Source organism: Thermobia domestica, chromosome 8 (assembly GCF_964235325.1).
Source record: "Thermobia domestica chromosome 8, izTheDome1.hap1.1, whole genome shotgun sequence".
NCBI lineage: Eukaryota > Metazoa > Arthropoda > Insecta > Zygentoma > Lepismatidae > Thermobia > Thermobia domestica.
The window spans coordinates 28,013,310-28,034,434 of NC_137461.1; the positions used below are offsets into that span (position 1 = coordinate 28,013,310).

The 21,125-nt window shown below is 37.0% G+C and overlaps 1 protein-coding gene across 9 annotated transcripts in view; it reads left to right on the forward strand.

The window, feature by feature from the left end:
* Positions 1-21,125, forward strand: part of LOC145692808 (uncharacterized) — a 150,718-nt gene that overhangs the window by 105,858 nt on the left and 23,735 nt on the right. For all 9 annotated transcript variants that reach the window (XR_014132643.1, XR_014132644.1, XR_014132645.1 and 6 more), the window contains one exon: positions 4,946-5,179. Coding sequence is in view for 6 of the 9 variants with exons in the window: in XM_081768300.1 (XP_081624426.1) it covers positions 4,946-5,179 (234 nt within the window). In the remaining 3 variants the exon portion in view is untranslated. The remainder of the gene's footprint in view (positions 1-4,945; positions 5,180-21,125) is intronic.

Genomic DNA, 21,125 nt, shown 5'->3' on the forward strand with positions numbered 1-21,125 from the left:
AGTGGATATCGTTCGTCCACGATCCTGCAAATGGTGCCATCGTAGCGCCTGCGCTCAGTGGTAGTGTTTATTTCTGGTGCATGGGTCCTTGGTTCTATCCTCCCACTTTCTTCATTCCACCATTTCATTCAATTCTTATCATCACCATCTCCTTTAGCCTAGCCGGCATAACCATGGGATTTAAAACTTAAAGATTTCATTTCATTTTTTCAACAAATGTTATATTGTAAATGTTCGTTTGACCTGTAGATTTCAAATGTGTAGTTACCAATGTAATGTCATCTGAAAAAAGGTGAGGTTGGCAACACTGTTAACTTAGCGATATTACAGAGTATATCTTAATATCCCCCATCTGATATTTGTATTTTACAAAATTTCAACGATTTGTCTATTAGGTTGAGTTATAATATCGTATCAACATAAATGATCCACCCTGTATATATATAAAAAATGTTATAAAATAGTTATTTTGCGTTTATTTGCAGCGATACTTGAATGATTTACGAAAAAGATGAGAAACACTCAATCTTGACTCGTTATAAGAAGCTTGAACATCATTCTTCTTTCAACAAATATTTGAGCCATTATAACTCAAATTTGAGCAGTCTTCCTTGTATCACGAAGTAGTTAAAACTTCAATTAAATAGTTTCCGTATACACGGACAGCTTTCTGAAGAACTTCTAAATGTTGCTAAATTGGATAGTCTAGAAAGGTGTGTGCTTATCTATGAAGACTTTCTAAGAGAAAAAGTGAACATACCCACTCGTCAAAACTAATGCACTAGGCTTTACGATCCACACAGTTTGAAGGCTCAGGACTGTCAGATGTGTCTAATAGCATCTATCGGCTGTGAATCATTATACTCCCGTTAATATCTGTAGCTGTGGAACAGACTTTGAATCACATCAAATAAACTGATCACTGGATTGACTGAGACTCGAATCAAGTTTTCCACTTTACAAGATGATGATGATCTTTCGATTCCCACTGTAGACGTTTCTTCGGGCAACCAGTTGCAATCGCAGTGGTTTGGCCTCGCTGAAAATAATTGGCATCGGCTGATTAGTTAGTGTAGTCTTAAGAAAAAAAAAAAAGCGTTAAAAGCACAGAAAATATTCATATTGCTAGTTTTTGCTTTCAATTGTGAGACTGGGGTTAAAATTCTTGCCAGTCAAAGAAGCAGACTTTGTTGTTCCTAAATCAAGCTTTTGTATTTCATGTGGCACTTCCTGGCCAAGTGGCTAATGCGCGTGATTTGGGTTTTGTGATCCTGCTTTCTACACTTGCGGGGGTTTGCCTCTGATAGAAAGCCGAACAGTGGTTCGAATCCCATTTTAAGTACAGAAGGTTGTTCGCTTTATATCCGACCATTTTCGACGGGTACTCACTTTAAGAAATACCACGCCGTCACCCGATCATGTTCTGTTGAATTCCTAGCATTGCGAACTATCACACGGCATCGCAGTTTCCATTGCAGCAAGCTCCAGTGCAGGACAGGCATGGGAATTCTGTCCCACTCCTCTCTGCAAGCTTTCCATAGATGATCGAAAGTGCGCGTGCGGCGATGTTGAAGACGTCCTTTCAACAGTCCAGATGCGCAAAAATCCATTGGATTGGTATCTGAGCTTTTCACAGGAATGTCTTCAAACGGAATGAAACTAATTTCTAATTCCTGTGCTACTTCCTGATAAAAATATAGTGATGTTCTGGCGGTGTGACTCGAAGCCGTGTCCATATGGATCACGTGGTTCGCGTCCATTCCATACAATTGCGGGATGTATCTCCGCTAGATGAGTGTCAGAATGGATTCTTGGAAGTATCTTGCATTCACCTTCACGTTTTAGTCCACCTTGCGTAACTTTCTTTCATTTGGAAACCTCCAGGTTCTTTTCATACAATTCGTCTTACGTTCAGCAATGTGACGCGGTAGCAGGTGGTCTACACAGGCCTTCCGCACACATTTCAACCTGAGGCGCGTGCGAATTATTTTGTTCACAGTTGACGGTGCGAGGTAGAATATGTGGCCTAATCTGTGGTCCATTTCACGTTGAGTCGGGGGATTTTCTTGGCACGTTAATCGACGGATCCCCCTTAGCACTATGGGTGTCACTTTGCTTGCAGCCCTTCTCCTGCTGATTTTCATGAGTAAATGTTTCGCAAGGGGAGCCTGTTATGTGTAACGGGCCATAATAGCTGTGGCAGTAGTTGCTCCGATTGTTGACCCATTCTCTCGACACTGTTTCACACAATACCGGTTGATTTTCGACACCATTTGATGACACGCACCTACAAGGTCAAATACAACTGCTCCCGCCAGCAAACCCATAGTTCCAAGCATAATTTGCCAGGTGACAGCACCGAATCGAAAATAATCGGATATACAGCGAACAACCTTCTGTAGTCTCAGTGCAGAAAAGGAATGTTAAAACTCTGATTAATTACCAATCTGCTAACACAGACCTAGTTGACTTAATCGATATCTATAGAAAGATAAATGAGTGTGTTCGCTACACTGCTCTTAGTCCGCTACACGATTTATGATTTTTGGGACAAGAGTAGACCCTGACCAAACTCAGGTTTCGAACATGTTTTTGACAAGGGGGTAGCATGTAAAAAGAATCGAAAACTATCGATATTAGTTTCCAATCAATAGTTACCAGGGTCATTAAGATGAATAAAGACACTGTAGATGTCGTCTTAAATCTAAGTTGAACTTCCATCGGCACGAGAGTCAGAAGAATGGGAAGAGCATGTAAAAATGGTAGAAAACGATTGATATTAGTATCCAATCCATAATTATTGGGGTCGCTGAGATGAATAGTGACACTCCAGATATCTTTTAAGACCAAATTCATCTCCGATCCGTATCCCAAAGGGGAAAGGGGTTCAAATACTTCCCATTATCTTATTCTCTCTCTGTGAAGAGCTGGCATTTCAGTTAGCTAGTTGTGCATACGAGAAATGTAGGAAAGGTGATTTCTTCTTTGCAAATCTTCAAGGATTCGTTGTCCAGTTTCTGTGAAATTCTGTTTTTCGACACTACATTAGATCAACTAAGATAGTTAACACATTTTAAAGCTAGGTTTTGAACTTGTGTGTGTATAAGTGATCACCGATAGTGAAAAAAAAAAAAAAATGGTTGCTGATATTACGGTGTTATCTTTGTAAAGAACTAAATTAAGTAACATGTAATAATCTCTATGAAGCCTACGTTCTTCAGTTAGTGTCTAGGAGTCAGTGGCAATAGGATTGGTTGCCGAAATCATTCCAGGCAAATAACATCTGGTAAGGATTTCCAGAGCACATTAAAAGAAGGTTAGTAATTGTTAATCTTAACAAAAATGTACCAGTCTAGTATTATGAAAGTAATGTGTAATAGTGATTTTTTTTTAAATCTCAAATACATATCATATGTTTTCTATACCCACAATAATAATACATTTAGCATTATAGGCCTAAATTATTTTATTCCTCTTGCTGGGGCCAGCTGATACATGTACACTTACAACTTTAAATTTTGGCTTGTTATTTATCAGCTATGTGTTTCTCAGAGAGAAATTCTTTGGAAACAACTATAAGAAAAACTCCCTTATTTATTATATCCGTAAAATCATAACTTCAACTTGGAGAATTTTGAGCATTGTAAGGAATTAATAGTCGCTCACAAGAGACGCCAATTTGACATTCTTACTATAAAGTACAAAATCTTCTGTATTTTAGGCAAGTTGCTTCGATTTCTCAGGTCCATGTCCGTTTCACCTGCTTTCCAGAAGCACTAAAATGTTTCGCGAATGCATTTGTTCTTCAAGTTAGTAATGTGAGCAACCTACATACTGTAATCATACAAGTTTTATTCAAAATTATAAGTTTTATACAAATTGTTCGCATCAGAGAGGTAGTTAAGATATTAATGGCCAAGGTACCTTATTGACCTGAAAACGGTACGAAAATTTCAGTATTAAAACAGTTTCATACAAGCGATATAATCCCAGCTTAGCTTTTTAAACTTAAAAAAAAAAAAAAATAAAATAAATAAATAAAAAAAACATTGCATACTACTCCGGACTATACTATCGGCATTATTCTTCAATCGTATCGTACCGTTCCATGACGTGTCAAGATCAGACGTATGTAAGAAATGGGACGCGGTAGTTTAGTGGTAGAGTGCTTACGTTTGTTGTGTGGGGTTCCTGGACCAATTCCTGGTGAAGTAAGTTTGTGGTGTACAACATTGTCTGTGGGTTTTCTCGGGATATTCTCGTTTCCTCCCACTTTCTCATTCGACCAATTATTCCATCATCATACAGTTACTTTAATCATCGTCCGTCTCATATAACCTCGCTGCTGAAAGGGATGTTAAACTCAAAATCCACGTCTTCCTTAGCCGAAAGGACATAATAGTGGGACGTTAAACTGAATAATTTGTATATAGGAAATAGTGATAATACGTCTTGTTATGGTTCAATCTTATTAACAATTTAAATCTATTATTAATATATTTTCACTACACTTCCATGGAGTACTCAAATCTGTCTTGAGTACATCGTCAGAGTACAGAATACGAAGCTGCAACCACCAGAAGAAGGTGCGATAACAATTGGAATTTAAATCTTAAAGAACTTTAAATTGGTAAGTATTCCTTCCATAGTATAATATTTTCAAAGTGTGTAATATTTTATGTAGGGTTAAGTTTATTTTGCCATTAAAATCGTCTAAAAAGTTGGGTTTATTACATCTAGAGATATACTATACATTCAGGCCAACTCGCTTGTGTATATAAAAGCATTATTCACCCTTCGTCCTTGGCCTAAAATTATAGTGTGTGTATAATAATCTAGAAGAAGAAAAAGTGCGAACAACCATTGATGATAAATAATCGTGTTATAATATGCTAAGATTATATTTCAGTGTTAGCCATGTCATAATGAATGCTTCTGTTGATAGGTCGACCTATTGTTAAGGGAGGACACAACAACTTCCAATATGGAATGAATATGGATCGTAGTCAGAATCAAATGGGATCTACTATTCCGCCACCTGCTCCTGCTGGATTCCCAGCGCGCTCAAAAATGAATGTTCCTGGTCCAAACTTTCGTCCAAATGTTGGAGTTCCACAATACATGAACCCCATGATGTTGGGGATGATCCCACCGGGATTAAACCCTGCTGCTGCAAGAGGTAAGAATTCAGCTACGTTATCTTTTTTGACTTTTTCGGGGAGGTTTGTACTTTGTGTAACACATATATATGTAAATTGTTTATTGGACGTGGTTCTAGGATTTCCAATCTTTATTCTAGGTTGTCCATAGTTTTGTAACATACTATATACGCTTTCTCTGTCCCTGCTACTAGTACTGCTGGATGAAATACGAGGTGTGATCAAAAAATACGGTGAAAATTTTTATTGGAAACAAAGTAATAAGCTTACATGGAATTCGATTTAATCTCCTTCAAAGTACCGTCCTTGTCCAACAATGTACACTCATGTCCAAAATTATTGTCGCATGTCTATAAATATGTTGTAGGAATATAATTTGATAACAAATTTGCCTGGTATTTCTTATAATGTTAGTATCTGTATAATTGGCAAAGACAAGTACGTGGTAAATTTCATGTCAAAAGAGCAGTAAATGAGAACAATAAAACGAAAATAAAACTTCTTTGTCCATTTAACATCATTTTGTTTTCTCATTTTGATTTTCGTATTTATGATTCTTTTCCTATGAAATTTACTACAAATATACATTTCCCGATTATACACATAGTATCAGTATTAAAAGTACCCTGCAAAATCATTATCAAATTATATTCTTACAAGAAGGCAGTTATAGATATGCGACAGTCACTTTGGACATGAGTGTACGTATCCCAACGTTGAATCCATGACTGAAAGCATTTCTGGAAGACTTCTTTCGGAAGGGCGTTCAACTGCTCTGTCGTGGCCTTCTCAATGTCAGGAATGAAGTCCAAATGCTTTTGTTCATGCACAGTTTTAATTTTTGGGAAGAGCCGGAAGTCGTGTCATGCTATATCTGGAGAGTACGGTGGATGTGGACAGATAGGAATATTTTTTTCGGTCAAAAACTCTTGTTCGTCAGTCAAAGGTCGGGGCACGAATTTCGCACTCACTCCTCTTATTTCCAAATCAGTGGTTAAAATGCTTTGTACGGACCCGTACGGGATATTAAGCTCTCCAATAGTTATTCACTTGTTTTAAAGAACACTCGAATAGTTTTTTGTGTCACTTTTTGCACGTTTTGTTCTGTTTTTGAGATTAATAGACGTCTCAAACGTTTCTCGTCTTCTATCGACTCATTTACGCTTTCAAATAGCTCAAACCACTTGTAAACAGTCTTTAGAGTTACAACATTATCGGTATACACAAATTTCAACATTTCATGAGTTTTTTTGGCACTTTTTTTGCAACTTGAAACAGAACTTAATGCACACACGTTGTTCGAAATCCATGATGCGCGACAGACACGATAAACACAACTCTCTGGGCACACATTGACAAGTCAGAACGTGTTCCAACTTGACGCTGCCTGTGTCAAGGGATCAGGCTATCGGATAAATTATATCAAATGGTTGTAGCGTCAGCAAGTGCTGCTAAAAAAAATAAAAAAATAAAAAAATAAAAAAAACGTATTTTTTGATCACACCTTCTAAATCTGATTTCTTTGGAATACGTCATATACCACACTTTATTTTGTTCCAAAACCAGTTTCCTTGCGAATTAAGACCCCAATGTTTTCGTAATTTTATTTACATTTCTTTTAACTACCCCATTCTCACGTATGCCGTTTCCCTGCTTTCTGTTACACTCGTAGTAGTAACAGTATGTTACACGCATAAAATATATGAAAAATATTCATCGATACCCTTCTTAGCATTCGAAATGTATGTGTCTAAATATTCAAATGCTCTCAGTATTTTGTTCAAGACAGCGTGAAGATGAATAAAAAATAAGCAAGTTCTAAACAGTAATTAGAAACCGACGCAATAAATACTTTGTTCCACATTTAAACTATTTATCTCACAAATGTTTCAAGAATATTGGAGACAGAGGCTGCTCTTAAGGAAAATAAGCTTACTGCTAATTCTTGTATACAGCTTTCTGGAGCTACGAGGGCTGCTCAGAAAGTAAAGTTACAAAGCCTGCAGTGAAATGTGTATATATTATTTCATATAACCAGTACAATCAGCAGATAGTACATACATTAGGTTATTTTTCGACATAATCTTGATACCGGTTGAGGCCCTTACCGCATCGTGGGATGTTTGAAGATTTTCTCCTGGTAAAAATCCTGTCCTTGCATGTTCAACCACGTTGTCACGAAGACGTTCCACCTCCTCGTCTGAAGCGAAGCGGCGACCTCCTAGGTGTCCTTCAAATGCGGGAATAGGTGAAAGTCGCTTGGAGCTAGGTACGGGCTGTAAAGAGTGGTCGATGATGTCCCAGCAAAACTGCTTCAACAGCGTGGTCGTCTTGTGGACTGTAGGCGGGCGCGCATTGTCTTGAAGGAAGATGGCATTACAGTCTCCCTAAAGCTCTACCACCTGCCGGTGAATTTCATCCGTTGTTACATGTCTCGCCCTTAGAAATCGGATAACGAAGCAGACATCTTCGCGAGACCAGTTTTCCAAACGAGTCGCCATTTTGTGTTTACATACAACTAGCGCCATAGGTGGCGGGTAGCTGAAACTGCACAGTTGCCAAGTCCATATATTAAAAATTACTGCATACTCCTCATTCCTCTATAACAGACGAAACTCTAGAAAAGATGTGATTTCACTTCAGAGCCACACTGAGTGATAGCTTAATAAATGCCTGTTATTTCATACGGCCATTTTTCAAGAGCAAATAGGTGAGGTATTTTGAAGCAAGCTCATTATCACATTTTGAAAAAACAATTCGATTTTCACTTGTCTCACAGTCTAAGTGAAATAAACGTGTATAATATAATAAAACAACACATTCACGTGTATATCTTGATTTCACTGCTGTTCTTCAGTTACTTTGTCGATAATGGTAATTTCAATTGGATTAGTTTGAATATGAGTTCCGTTCAGCAGCAAGGCTATGTGAGACGTGGATCTACATCTTAACGTGGGATCCCAACCACATGAGCTCCCACCGCGAATTGAACATAGGTCTTCCACACCAAAGGCGCATACGCTATCGACATAGCCATGACGGAACTCAAGGGTAATTTCAATCCTCTTCCATGCTACTGTGTTAATCGCATGAAAGTATTGATCTTTGAATGTAAATAATACTAACAACGAAAGAAAGATTATATATGTGCTCATAATAGGAAGGAAATTCACTTTATTGTATGAAGGTAAGTCATAAATCCACACAACCACCATATTGAAGCTTACAATGTATATTCGTTATATTGATAACACAAGTTGATATTTTGGTACTAGACCCAGGAAAATTCAATAGTTTAGCAAGTTATGAACGTACAAGTATGAGGTGTGTGTGTCAGGAAATCGGGACATTGGGAAAGAAAAGGAGAAATCTTGTGTCGTCCGAACAGTGATCAGGGAGCGCCATAATGCACACTGCCCTGTCATTGAATTGTGCGGTGTACATAGGAATGTGTACTTATAGTTCACAACTATTAGGTGACAGGTTCTTTTTAAAACTGTCATGGCGCATTTTTGAAAAGAAAAACAATGGTAGCGTCAGGAATGAGCGAGGACATCTTGGCACTTCCTGAACATGAAGCGTCAGCTTCAGCTCTGGGTGCACGGTTGTGGCGAACATTTCCGGCATCTCCTATAGTATCGAAATGTTTCTGATGAGGTGCATGTTCGAAATCTATTGAATAATCTCTGAGATATTCGCATTTTCTTGGGTTTAATACTGGAAAAATCACCCTGTAAGTTATAACGTGATCAGTGTAGTGTATTCAAAGAAAACTTGAGATGACTTGTTAATAAGGTAACTTGGAATAACAGTGAAATCAAGATGTCAAAATATACAAGTAAATGTGTTGTTACGTTATTGTAAACGTTTATTATAATTAAACAAGTAAAAACCGGTTTATTTCTTCAAAATATTTGTGAAGCCTGCTTTGCTTGCTTTAGGGTAGTGGTTTCCAATTTCGGTCTGCCAACTGGTGACGGTCCATCACATGATTTTTACTTGTTCGTGTCACTAGGAGAGTAATGCTTCCTATTGTCCTGTCCCAACACATTTCAGTTTTTTGCCGGTCCGCGAGTATGGAAAAATTGAAAGCCATTGCTGTAGAGTACTTTACTTAGTTGTTACTGACTAAAAGGATTTGCATTGCGCTCAAAATAATTGACAATTCGAGATTCTTGAAACACGTGTGAGGTAAGTGATTTAAATATAAGCAATGGGCAAAATTTAGGAATATATGACAAGGACATATGATAGAGAGTTCTATGGTGGTATCAGAATTTCGAAGCGCCAGGTATTTGTATTACTGGAAGAAGATAACTGAAGGGAGAACCCAAAGTACAACTGTCAGGTCAGATGAAAATACGTAGTATTTTTCTACATGTATCTAGATATTGGCACCCGAATACTTGATCACACTGGTATTTTGGCTACAGCCATTCAGTCGCAACATGGCTTTGGGAACCTCTCACACTTGAAAACTTCACTACAGCCTTCTACCATGTATTCTTATATCAATATCCTAAATTGTACCTATTGTGGGTTACCTCCATATTGGCGTGTACTATAATGCCAAAAATTCCACAAAGTAATTTTGAATGATGGAAGACTGCATTGGTGAGTACATTTCCTGTAGTTCTGTTTTTCAGTGCTTGAAATACAAAAATATATATCAGTATATATCAAGTTGAAAACTGTACTGTCTGACATAAAAGATTTATGCTGTCAATTCTCTCGGTACACTAAGAAAGATACACTGAAAGAACTTTCGCTAAATACATTATCAAATAGAGAAGTAGGAAGTGAAAGAAAGAAAACATTAAATAATAGAAAAGTGGCTGCGAAACGTCCGGGTGACTTCATTTTTTTTTTTTTTTTTTCCTACTTCCTAGCGTTCCTATTTAATAAAGCACTCAGCGGAAATACTTTATAGTGAATCTTTCTTTCGTGTGCATAATTGTTCTCTCTACTTTGTGGTTAACAATAAATCTCTTTTAGTGTGTATAATTGCTTTCATCACTTTGTAGTTAATAAACCAACTTCCATTTCCACTTCGGAATTTCTTCATTATTTTTATTTGTTTTCTCTTCAACTAAATGTGTATATATATTAGCAGAAATGCATTTAAGAACACCCAGCAGGAATTATTGGGTCTGGTCTAAAGTTAGTACATAAGGAGGAGGTGATGGTAATTTCATTGATCTCAACACTGTCCCCGTGAGATATCCCGTGTTCAAAAAGCGCATACATGTATTTAGAAAGCGTACATACTCACCCTAATAGTGCGTGTGACCATCTCGAGTGACCACACAATCAATTGTTAGGGCAGGTTGCTGGAACAGATGCTTAATGTTTGTCTGGAATGTAGCCTTTCCCGCTGGTCAAGTGGCTAACGTGTGTGCCTTTCGTGAACGTGCTGCCGCGTTTGATTCCCGGTGGAAGAGCTTAAAAAATTAATTTCACAATTATTCACTTTTATCAGCCATAATCATCTTTAGCCTAAAGAGTACATACGTGGGACATTAAACTAAAAAAAAATCATTTCAATTTGTTTTCCTACCTGACTGGATATAGTATTTTATTCTTTCCTTAGATCTTGTCACACATGGGCAGTGGTAATTGCTGGAAAACGGCTTTTAGTCAGTTCCAGTCCCACATGTGCTTGGTAAAGCTTAGATCGGAAACTTGGCAGGCCAGTATAGAAGACATAGTGTGTAGAGCATTCTAGATTGTTCGAGCAGTACGGGGACACGCGTTATCCCACTGGAAGATTGGGTTTCTTATATTGATAGGGTTAAAGGCCAGGATTGCCACGGTACATTCCGACCTGCATAGCCCCTGAATGCAAACCAGAGGAGAATTAAATGTGTGAGTGATTCTCCCATATCAGAATGCCAGGTCTAAGTTCTGTATGGCGACTGCAAATACACGCTGCACTTTCCCGGTTACCTGCACGCCTACGTATACATACATGTCCGTCAGTGTCAGAGACAAAAATTTCTTACTGCTGAGAGCCGCGTCGTCAATGCAGTCACTTCTAACAGAAGTGAAGGCGTTCATGGTGAGATTAGTTATCATTAATAATCGTGCGAGAAAAATGCGCAAACGTAAACCTGCCTCCCAAAATTGGCTACTTCAGTGTTCGTTTGCTCTCATTTGGGAAAGGAGGGAACATCAATGTGGAGGGGTTTGCTGTGAAAACTATCTTTCTACTGTCTCGCAGCATTGACACTTCATGATCCATGCGAGATGTAATTGGGAGGAACGATCACCCGGACTCTCACATACTCATTATATGGCAACGGCCTTTCTCGATATTTTGTAATTGCACAATACTCGTCTGCTTGTGACGCTATGGCATTGCAGTCCAAGATTTCCACCTAACATCTATACATGTAGTCTTGTTTGAACACTCCGAACTACTAGAATCATGTTTGCTTCAGACACATTGTGTGGTGTGCGAATTTCGTTCGCATTAGACTTTGTGGTGGACAAACACCGTGTGCGTGGGTTTCCTCGGGGTTCTCAAGTTTCCTCCCACTTCCTTCATTCCACCATTTCATTCATTACTCATCATCACCGTCTCCTTTAGCCTAACCGGCATAACCATAGGACGTAAAACTCAGATTTTTTTTTCGTTCGCATTAGAATTATATGGAGTATTTTAAATGTTTTCCACCTCATTGTATGTGAGGTCCTGGTTCGATCTCCGGCGAAGTAAGTTTGTGGTGGACAATGTCGTGTCCATGTGTTTTCTCGCGATACTTCAGTTTCCCCCCACTTTTCATATATTTGTAATATTGTAATATATATTTGTAATATTGTGTAAAATAATATCTAGTGTCATGTTTTTGGATGACTTGTATAAAATATACAAAGTGATTATAAATGATTTTATCGGGTTTTATAGTGAAATATGTCGGAAACTATTGATATAATACGTTTGTGCTAATGATGAAATGGAAGAACACATTTGAAAATGTAATTTCTCATATTCGTAACATTGGCATGTAAGAACAGATGGCAGCACCAACCGTTTCCGAAATGGCGACTATGCAGCAGAAAGCAATGACTTACGACTTTTCCCATGGCCTACTAGATCTCCTAATCTGTCTTTTTCTCCTTTTTGGGAGCATGTGAAAGACACATATCTTCACTACTAACAGCTTAGCTTCAGGATCGCATTACAGTTACATTTACGACCATTAGTAAGGATATGCCAGAGCATTTATGGAACGAACTAGACTGCCCCATAGATATGTGACGTGTGACGAAAGGGTCATATCGAACGTTTGTAACAGTATGTACGAAACGTGGACATTTTCTGTATATTTTCATATATTGTTTGTTATTGCATTTGTTCATATATCCTTAATAGAGCCCTTTCAAATTCGATGAATCATTTGTAATCACCCTGTATTTGTGCAGTAACTTTTGTGCCCCAATTTCGATACACTTTTCCGTGGAGATATGTTCATTGAGATTGAAAAAGTTTCAAAATGAATGTCATTACTTGTTTGTGTATGTGTGTAGTTACGCTTGACTCCATAATATTTCTTTGTTCTAACCAAATGGAAAAATGTCAGTGCAGTTGAAGAAAATACCATGAGATTTGCAAATATCTGAGTTTGCTTGTAGACCTATATTGAACAAATATCTAGAAAATGTAGTCTCAAAATCTCGGGATCTGTGCATGTTGAAGGTACCATTTTAAGCAGATGTTTTGACATAACCTTTTGCTTGGGAACGCGTTGGCTCTGTGGTAGAGTGCTTACCTCTGGTGCGTGAGGTCCTTCCTGGTTCGATTCCCGGCCAAGTAAGTTTGTGGTGGACAACATCGTGTCCGTGGGTTTTCTCGGGATACTTCAGTTTCCTCTCACTTTTCATTTCACCAATTCTTCTATCATTATTCAGTTGCTTAAATAATCGTATCCCTTAGCCTAAAGAGTATAATCGTGGGATGTTAAACTGAAAGATTTCATTTCATAACCTCTTGCTTGTTCAGTTGTAATTATATCAAACAGTATGCAAGTTCTTTCTCGTATGAATATCATAATAAAATTATTAGCTTATGTAACTTTCGTCTCTTGTCGAGGTGTTGTCAAATTGGTTAATAATAGAAGTTGTATTAATAAGAATATCAAGGAATATGAACGTACAAATTCACCGGGGGAAGATCAGCAATATTTGGTCCTATGTAGTTGCTGTAGTACCGTTTGTCAAGTGATAGTGTGTCGTTATGAAACAATAGCCAAACTGTAGATTGTTTTGTTTCGGAAGTAAAGGTCTCCAATTCGGGTTACAAAGTTGTTTTAAGAGAAAATATTTTCTTTTCAAAAATCACTGTATTGATTTCATTTCTTGCGCCAACCAAACAACCCACATTTTGTCACATTGTCTTGTAAAAGCAGCTACATTTGACAGTGTAGACTTCAGCAATTACATAGGATTTTTAAAATTTACATCGTGACCAAGGTTGCAGAAGAGATTTAAAACAAGGTCTAAGATTTTATGGAATTCAGAAGCCAAGGTGAATTATAAATTCGTTACATAATCATTTGCCTGTCTGCTATTCGGAACACGTTATCAAAAAAATTTGGTTCCTGGGGTTCTTGAGTCCTCTTGGGAGTACATTCACTATAATAATCAGTGTGATTGTAGTTAAAATGTATTTCTTTTGTACTGTGAAGATGTATGAAGAAGTAGTGGGGATTAGAGAACTTGCAAAGTTGAGATTATGTTGAGGGAATTGAATCACCCTAATATTACACATATGTTGCTGAACTTAAGCTGTTAGCCACACTCCTTGTCAAATTAATATAAAAATTTCACGTGCCTGAAATGGTACAGTAACGATCCAGATAATTTAACTGTTTTCACGCAGATATTTTCGTCTAGTCTTAACGACAAGTATAAGCATAGTCTTAACAACATCGGGAGTTAAAAAATAAATAAATAAAAAAATAAAAATAAATGGAGTAGTGAAGGGACACATTTACAAGTTTCTGCAGCGAAAATTTGTCAATTTTCACACCCATCGAGTATAATTTTAGTATTATTTTTTCTTTTAATTTTTTTTTTCTCTCTCGAGATGGTAAGTCTCAGATATGTGTGGAAAAATTTGAGTATTGAAAATAACTTAAATACATTATTGTTGAGAAAATCATTTCAGATAACGTGAAAATTCTATTGTACACTGTATTACTGTTTTTATGTCGTTTCATTGTGTGTTCTGAATTGGCTACAGCCTTTATACAGTGTTGAAAACTGTTTAAGAAGTATGATGTGTGTATATATATTTCTACTATAATCATATACTATGGAGTGCTTTTCTATTTCATACAGTATTTATTAGTTATTAGCAAGATGCATGCAGTTTTTTTTTTTTTTTTTTCTTTCCCTTTTACAAAAGCAGAAGATATTTTGGAATCAGTGATTATTTGATTCGTTAACAGGACAGTTAATGTTCTTGCTTTCGTACACAGGAGGTCCTGGGCACTCGGCCGATTTCGCAGCTAACCAATATGAAAAGTTTATGATAGGCCCTTCAAATGAATGATGGGATGCTATCGATAAATGTAAACGTTAGCTACCTGTCAAAGAGTTTTCTCGTCTTTCGTTGAGTGGCCCTGCGTAGAGTAGTTGCTAACGCTCTCGCCTTTGGTGCAAGCGGTCCCAGGTTTGATTCCCGGGGGTAACACTGACGATCAAGTCTAAAAGCTTTTTCATGCCAGCCATCCTGAGAGGTTTTCCTGGGTTTTCTTCATTCATATGATGGTACCTCACATAATAGTTCCAGGTCTCTTCCTTCCTTTCCCATTCGTTTCTTCTCCAATTCCCCGGGCAGTGTAATCGCCGAGGGGGAACTCATCACTCATATGTGACGGGCCAACGTGGCCATCCATAGATGCCGAAAGCCCAGAAATCTAATTCCTAATTCTAATCGTCTTTTCGTAGATAATTGTTTGTAGTAGTTTGTCTCCATAGTAGTCGTCGCTGAATATAAATCGGATAATAAAATAAAAACTCCTAAGAATGGCGGGACATGTTGATTGCACTACGTGGAAGTACAAGGTTAAAAAAAAAAAGTTTTGCGTTATTTCAAACTTTCATCTTCCTCGGTTGGTAAAAACTTCTTGTTAAGTGCTTGTGACATCCAAAATTCGTGTATTAACAAAATTTCATTGTTGGTTAAGAACAAACGCCTGAGGGCATCATTTCACATACTTCAATATTATATAAGGTTCTAGTTTGGAAGCTTGTGAAAACATAATGGAGAATACAACATTCCCGAAATAATCGTATTTATTCAATCCTTCAGCATTTATAAGACACCTTACAAGTAACTAATTGAAATGTAAATAATGTATTCATGAGTTCAGTATCTAATTTTATATATCGTGTTTCATCTTCTTTCACACCCAGATACGTGGTTAGTGTCTTCTCGAGATAGGTGTCACAATAAATAAATAAATAAATAAATAAATATATATATATATATATATATATATATATATATATATATATATATATATATATAATATGAGATTCATATTTTGGTAGATGAACTCAATACACACTCGAGGACATGGTTGAGAAAATGGATAAGTGTTCACTCAACTGGAAGTGACTTTTCTGGACCTAGTTTTCACTTCTTTTTCTCCTTATTGTAAAAGCGAAAGGCCTTTGGCTAGAGAAGAAGGTAAAAGGATAATACGAAGTAAAACTTATACAAGTTTTACCATCTCCCTAGCATAATTGGGTCCAATAGTAAAAGTTTGTGTCTGCGACAGTGAACATTTGGGTTTCTTAAGACAGAGAAATAATAGTTTAATTATAAGATCGCTTCAGCAGATGGACTTGGAATTTATTCAATAAAGCAAACAAATTTATGTAGTTTGCAAACAAATTTCGCGAGCATTAGCGTGAGCTTTTCCTGCCCAGCTGTGCAATTGGTGGGATGGTATCTCTAGTTGATACACAGTGCAGGAAAACGTCAGTAGTAATCTTGGAAAGGTGTATCAAATGCAAGGAAACAGTTCCAATAAACACGGGTCGGGAGTTGAACTACCTACAGTTGGAATAATTAACTGAGTTGAAACGAAAGCTAATGAATAGGTACTAGGAGTAATAAGGAAGGAAACAAGATTAGATGTCATTAAGGGAGTAACATTGGGTGGAATTAGTCTTAGAAGGAAATATGTCATAAAGGGTAGGATGTGACAGACGGTATAATAGAAAGGACAGGAGAAGGGGACAACAGCTTACAATTGATAAGACTGTATTGAAAAAAATTGTCAAAGAATCAAGACAAAGAAATTGTCTAAGAACCTTAGTGCAGAGGAAGTTCTCAATTAACGGCAAGATTTTGCTAGTCATGTCAGAATTCTGCAGATGTATGTATGTTTCAACCGTACACATCCACTTACACGAACATATTGTATTTCTTGGTGCTAATTTGCTTCTACCCTGGAAATTAATGTACTTAACCTTGATGCAGACTGATATGTAGATACTTACAAGATTTCGTGATCCTCAGGGTAGATCGATATAGCTTAATATCTTTACATATATAAACGAGTACAGAAATTTATTTGACGCATCATACGCAATACAAAAGCTAGGAATACATGACTATAGACCTTCGTCCTGGCTATATGGTTAGCAGATGCGTCTTCAGCGTGGATATCCGGGTTCGATTCAGGGGTTTCATTTGGGAAGAGGCGGCAACCCCCCGGGTTTGAGAATTGTATACTAAAATACTAATGAAATATTCTGTCAGTGTAGTCTTGTACCCTCCCCCTTGGCAATATCTGAAATGATGCTAGTGATTCGATTTCCAGTGAAAACTGATGTGGTTTGGATCCCATGGTAAGCTGTAGGTTCACGTCTCATATAGTCTCGGTGCTGAAGGGGAATTCAACCAACAATCAGCGTGACTACGACTAGTAACGAAAGAATATAACTCTTCAGTCCTAGGCCAGATCTTATTCTATTACTGCATACAGCATTTAGAGCCTCCATACTGTTAATTATTACTAATTCTCAGCAAAAATACCACTTTTACAATTCACTAGTCACTATCAGCGTGGAGACACCATCGCACAATCCTATATTGAACATAACACATACTACTATATTCGTAAACATCTAACCACTTCCACATGATTTCATCATCCAGGAAATTATAAACGCTGTTCTTTGCCAGACTGGAAGGTAGAAAGAACTTAAACTGTGATCACTTTTAGTTCAGGTAGAAACATTCCATCAACTGAGAAAAATTTTCGTTGGCAAGAAAACTCTTTTTCTTGGGAAAACCATACAAAATAATATAAGAATACTGTAAAATGCTCCCTGTGAAGGGATAGGTAGAGCTTGGTAGACTAAAATTATATGTCCGGAATCTTTTCCCACTACAAACAATATCCTTCAAGAAAAGTACAGTAATGGAATTTCTCTAATACAAGGTAGAGAAACGTGACCTAAGGTCCGAGCAGCCTAGGGCATGATCTCCACAGAGCTCCGCAGCAAGCTAGGTGGAGTGGATTAGGAATCCCCAATACTCCGAAGCAAGCAGAGAGGAGGTTTGAAAGTCTCAGAACTCCGAAGCAAGTTAAGCGACTGAGGTTAGGAATCCCGACAGAGCTCCGAAGCAAACTGAGCGGGAGGAAAGGAAAAAAACCTAGAAATTCGAAGCAAACTAGGGGCGTTGGATTGGGTATCTCCTAGAGCTCCGGACAAGCCAAAGGAGAGGCAACCAATCGCAACCTAGTGACTCTCCATTATTTAGGTGCTGTGAGAGACGGTGTCGCTGGTGTGTCCATCGTCTGCAACTTAAAGTACTCCATCGTAAGATGCACGTGGGTGTTGTTTATATAAACAGGAGGGCATGTCAGGGGTTTGTAAGAAGAAGCACGTGGTACATTATAATATAATAATATTATTATTTACAATTGTAGTGCGTCATTATTTCTTTCAACTTTTACTGGTCCTGAGATGTTGTCTTGGATTATGGTTTCTAGCAGGAAAACTCGAATTGTATTTGTGAATCATTTACCTTCTTGTTATTATAGACTGCAGTTTTATCGTGAATCAGTAAAATTTAAGAGGTAATTTAATAAGTAAAATGTAAAATATATATGTAATGAGTATGTAAAATTGGAGACACTATTAGCCGTCTTCAAGGAAGTCCTCTATTTTGATCAACGTTGCCAATTCTTTTTATTATTATTATTATTATTATTATTATTATTATTATTATTATTATTATTAAGTATATGTAAAGAATTCATTATATTGAATCTTAATGTAAATTTAGATATCTGTAAATAAGCTTCAAAATCTTTATTGTTTTATGCTGAATAGAGAGGCAGGTCGTGAGGAAAGTCACGTTGATAAAAATTAACTTTTATCGCTTGAAGCTAAGGGAATAAAGTTTATCTAATGTATTAATTGTTGTATATAACAATTAGTACACTAGGAAAGTTTTCTTTTAGTCTCAAACGAAAAAAAAAATATACAACCCCCCTCTGGTTCAGTTCATTATCCTATTGTCTGTCCAGAACACTTCTATTACGTCACGTTCTTTACTTCTGAAAAGCAGTTCGAGTTTTCTCCCTAGAAACAGTAAGCCCAGACGAAGATCTGAGGACCATTAGAGGTCGAAATATAGGGTACAGAATAAATAGGCACTAAAAGAGGTAAATAAAAATGTTACGTTACGAGTGTGTATAAATTAATATTGAAAAGTTAAACGTATAAGAGAGCCTAGAATAAGGAATGTTTTGGCTTTCACATTATCTCTGGCTAAATAAAAGACAGATCGTGAAATTGGAAATGAAGTAGGTTGGAAAACTGCACCGATTTTTTTTTTTTAACAAGAAAGAAAAAGAATAAAAATTAAAAGTAAAACATCAAGATGAAAAGGCAAGAAATCACGACCAGATATTGAGACACCGATATCCAATAATTTATTTTATTTGCAAAATATGAGTACTTGGATTTCTCTTCACTCAACTTTCAAGACATTTTGCTCGATGTTGACATTATGTTGCAGCCAAGTAAGCTAGAAGCTCGTAGAAGACATAAGTTAGTGTTCTTTTGGCTTTTGATTTAGGCTGTACAACGCAAGTTCAAATTTATAGAAGTTCGGAACACCTTTAAAGAACTGAATCAAAGCCAAGACGTATGTAAATCTTTTTTTTTTTTTTTTTTTTTTTTTTTTTTTTTTTTTTTTTACACCCAAAAGTGTTAAATTCATGTAAAGTGTGAGGCAGTCACCAGAGTGAAACGAAAACAAAATATTTTTCTCGATTTTCACACACCATACAGCTTTTTCTACGTTGCTGCTCAGCTGCTATGTGGAATATAACCTTCATATTGGCCTATAATCATTATAATATTTCAATGAAGACTTCGGCAAATAGATTCAGTTGAGTTATTTTACCCGTCCGGTGTTACTATTATTGGGTACGTATGGCCATAGGTCTCATAGCAGTGTGTTAAGGGGGGCGCGGTGGGTCAGTGGTAGAGCGTTCACCTCTGGTGCTTGGGTTTCGGGTTCGATCCCAGCCCCAGCCAAGTGAACTTTCTGGTGGACAAACACCGTGCTCGTGGGTTTTCTCGGGGTTCTCCCGTTTCCTCCCACTTTCTTCGTTCCACCATTTCACTCATCTTTTACAGGGTGTCTACTGGTCATGAAAGTCATGAAAAAGTCATATATTTTGCTTAGTGGTCATGAAAGTCATGAAAAAGTCCTTTATTTACCCAACTGGTCATGAAAATCTGAAATCTCAGAGTATATTTTTATACTTCATACTTTCATACCTCATACTGCATGTACTGAAACAATTGTATCAGGTCAGTAATTGTGAGAATTTCCCCCACCAGTTAGTGCTGGCTAACTGGTACTTTACTGTCTTCCTAGCTGCTCCCCATTTCATCTTCTAGTCTCTGTAATATAGTAACAACTTTTTAGTGTCCAACTTTCTGATCTGCTATTTCTTTACTTCTAAGAAATGTAAATTGTGTATTTTTGGGCCTTTAGACTTATACAAATAATAGTATTCGTTTGAGTTTGCAGATTTTAAATTTGATGATCTATATTTTTAAAACGAATTTCTTTTATAATTTGTTTTGTCTTTGGGCAGTTCTCTGAGTGCTTAATTTCAGACAAATTTCTGCTAGATGGATAATTATACTCAGAATTAAAACTTCAAATACAGTATAGAGTGATTCACTGGTAAGAGCAGGCCCGTATTTAGGTAAGTGCTATTCTGTGCTCGACCACAAGGCGGCAGAATTTTAGATTCTTTCTTTAAGATTCACAATAAGTGATATTTAAGACTAGCAACCCGCATAGTTCCGATGCACCACTGATGGTAGGGGTTTATTATTACTAATGGTAAATTTTTATCGCCATGGTCATGAAAATTTGAACAAAAAGGTCATGAAAAAGTCATGAATTTACTTTCTGGTATTCCAGTAGACACCCTGTTTTATCATCACCGTCTCCTTTAGCTTAACCGACATAACCGTGGGACGTAAAAGATTTCATTTCATTTTCTCATAGCAGTGTGCGTCATTTTATGCTCAAGCTCCATGTTTAAGCAGAGATTGCCTGTATATATATAACTGGGTAGCTGGGATTAAAGAAATAAGTAATATAAAATCTGGGTCCTTTTAAAGTCTGTTAGTAGATCAGCCGCCCAGCGAGCGGAAGATCAGAAACATTTTTAGCTTAGCAATTAATTTTATCTTGTTTAAGTTTTACACATGTCAGTTACACTTATTATTTTTTCTTTCCTTCATTCTTTTTTCCTAAAACAAATTGATCTTTGTAATAAGTTCACAAATAGTTTTTTTTGATCGGTTTGGTGACATGGTTGCACACGTTGCTTGTACTAAAACTATGGTCACCTAATTACTACCCTGTAACATATTGCATTTTCCATGTAATAATATTGCAAT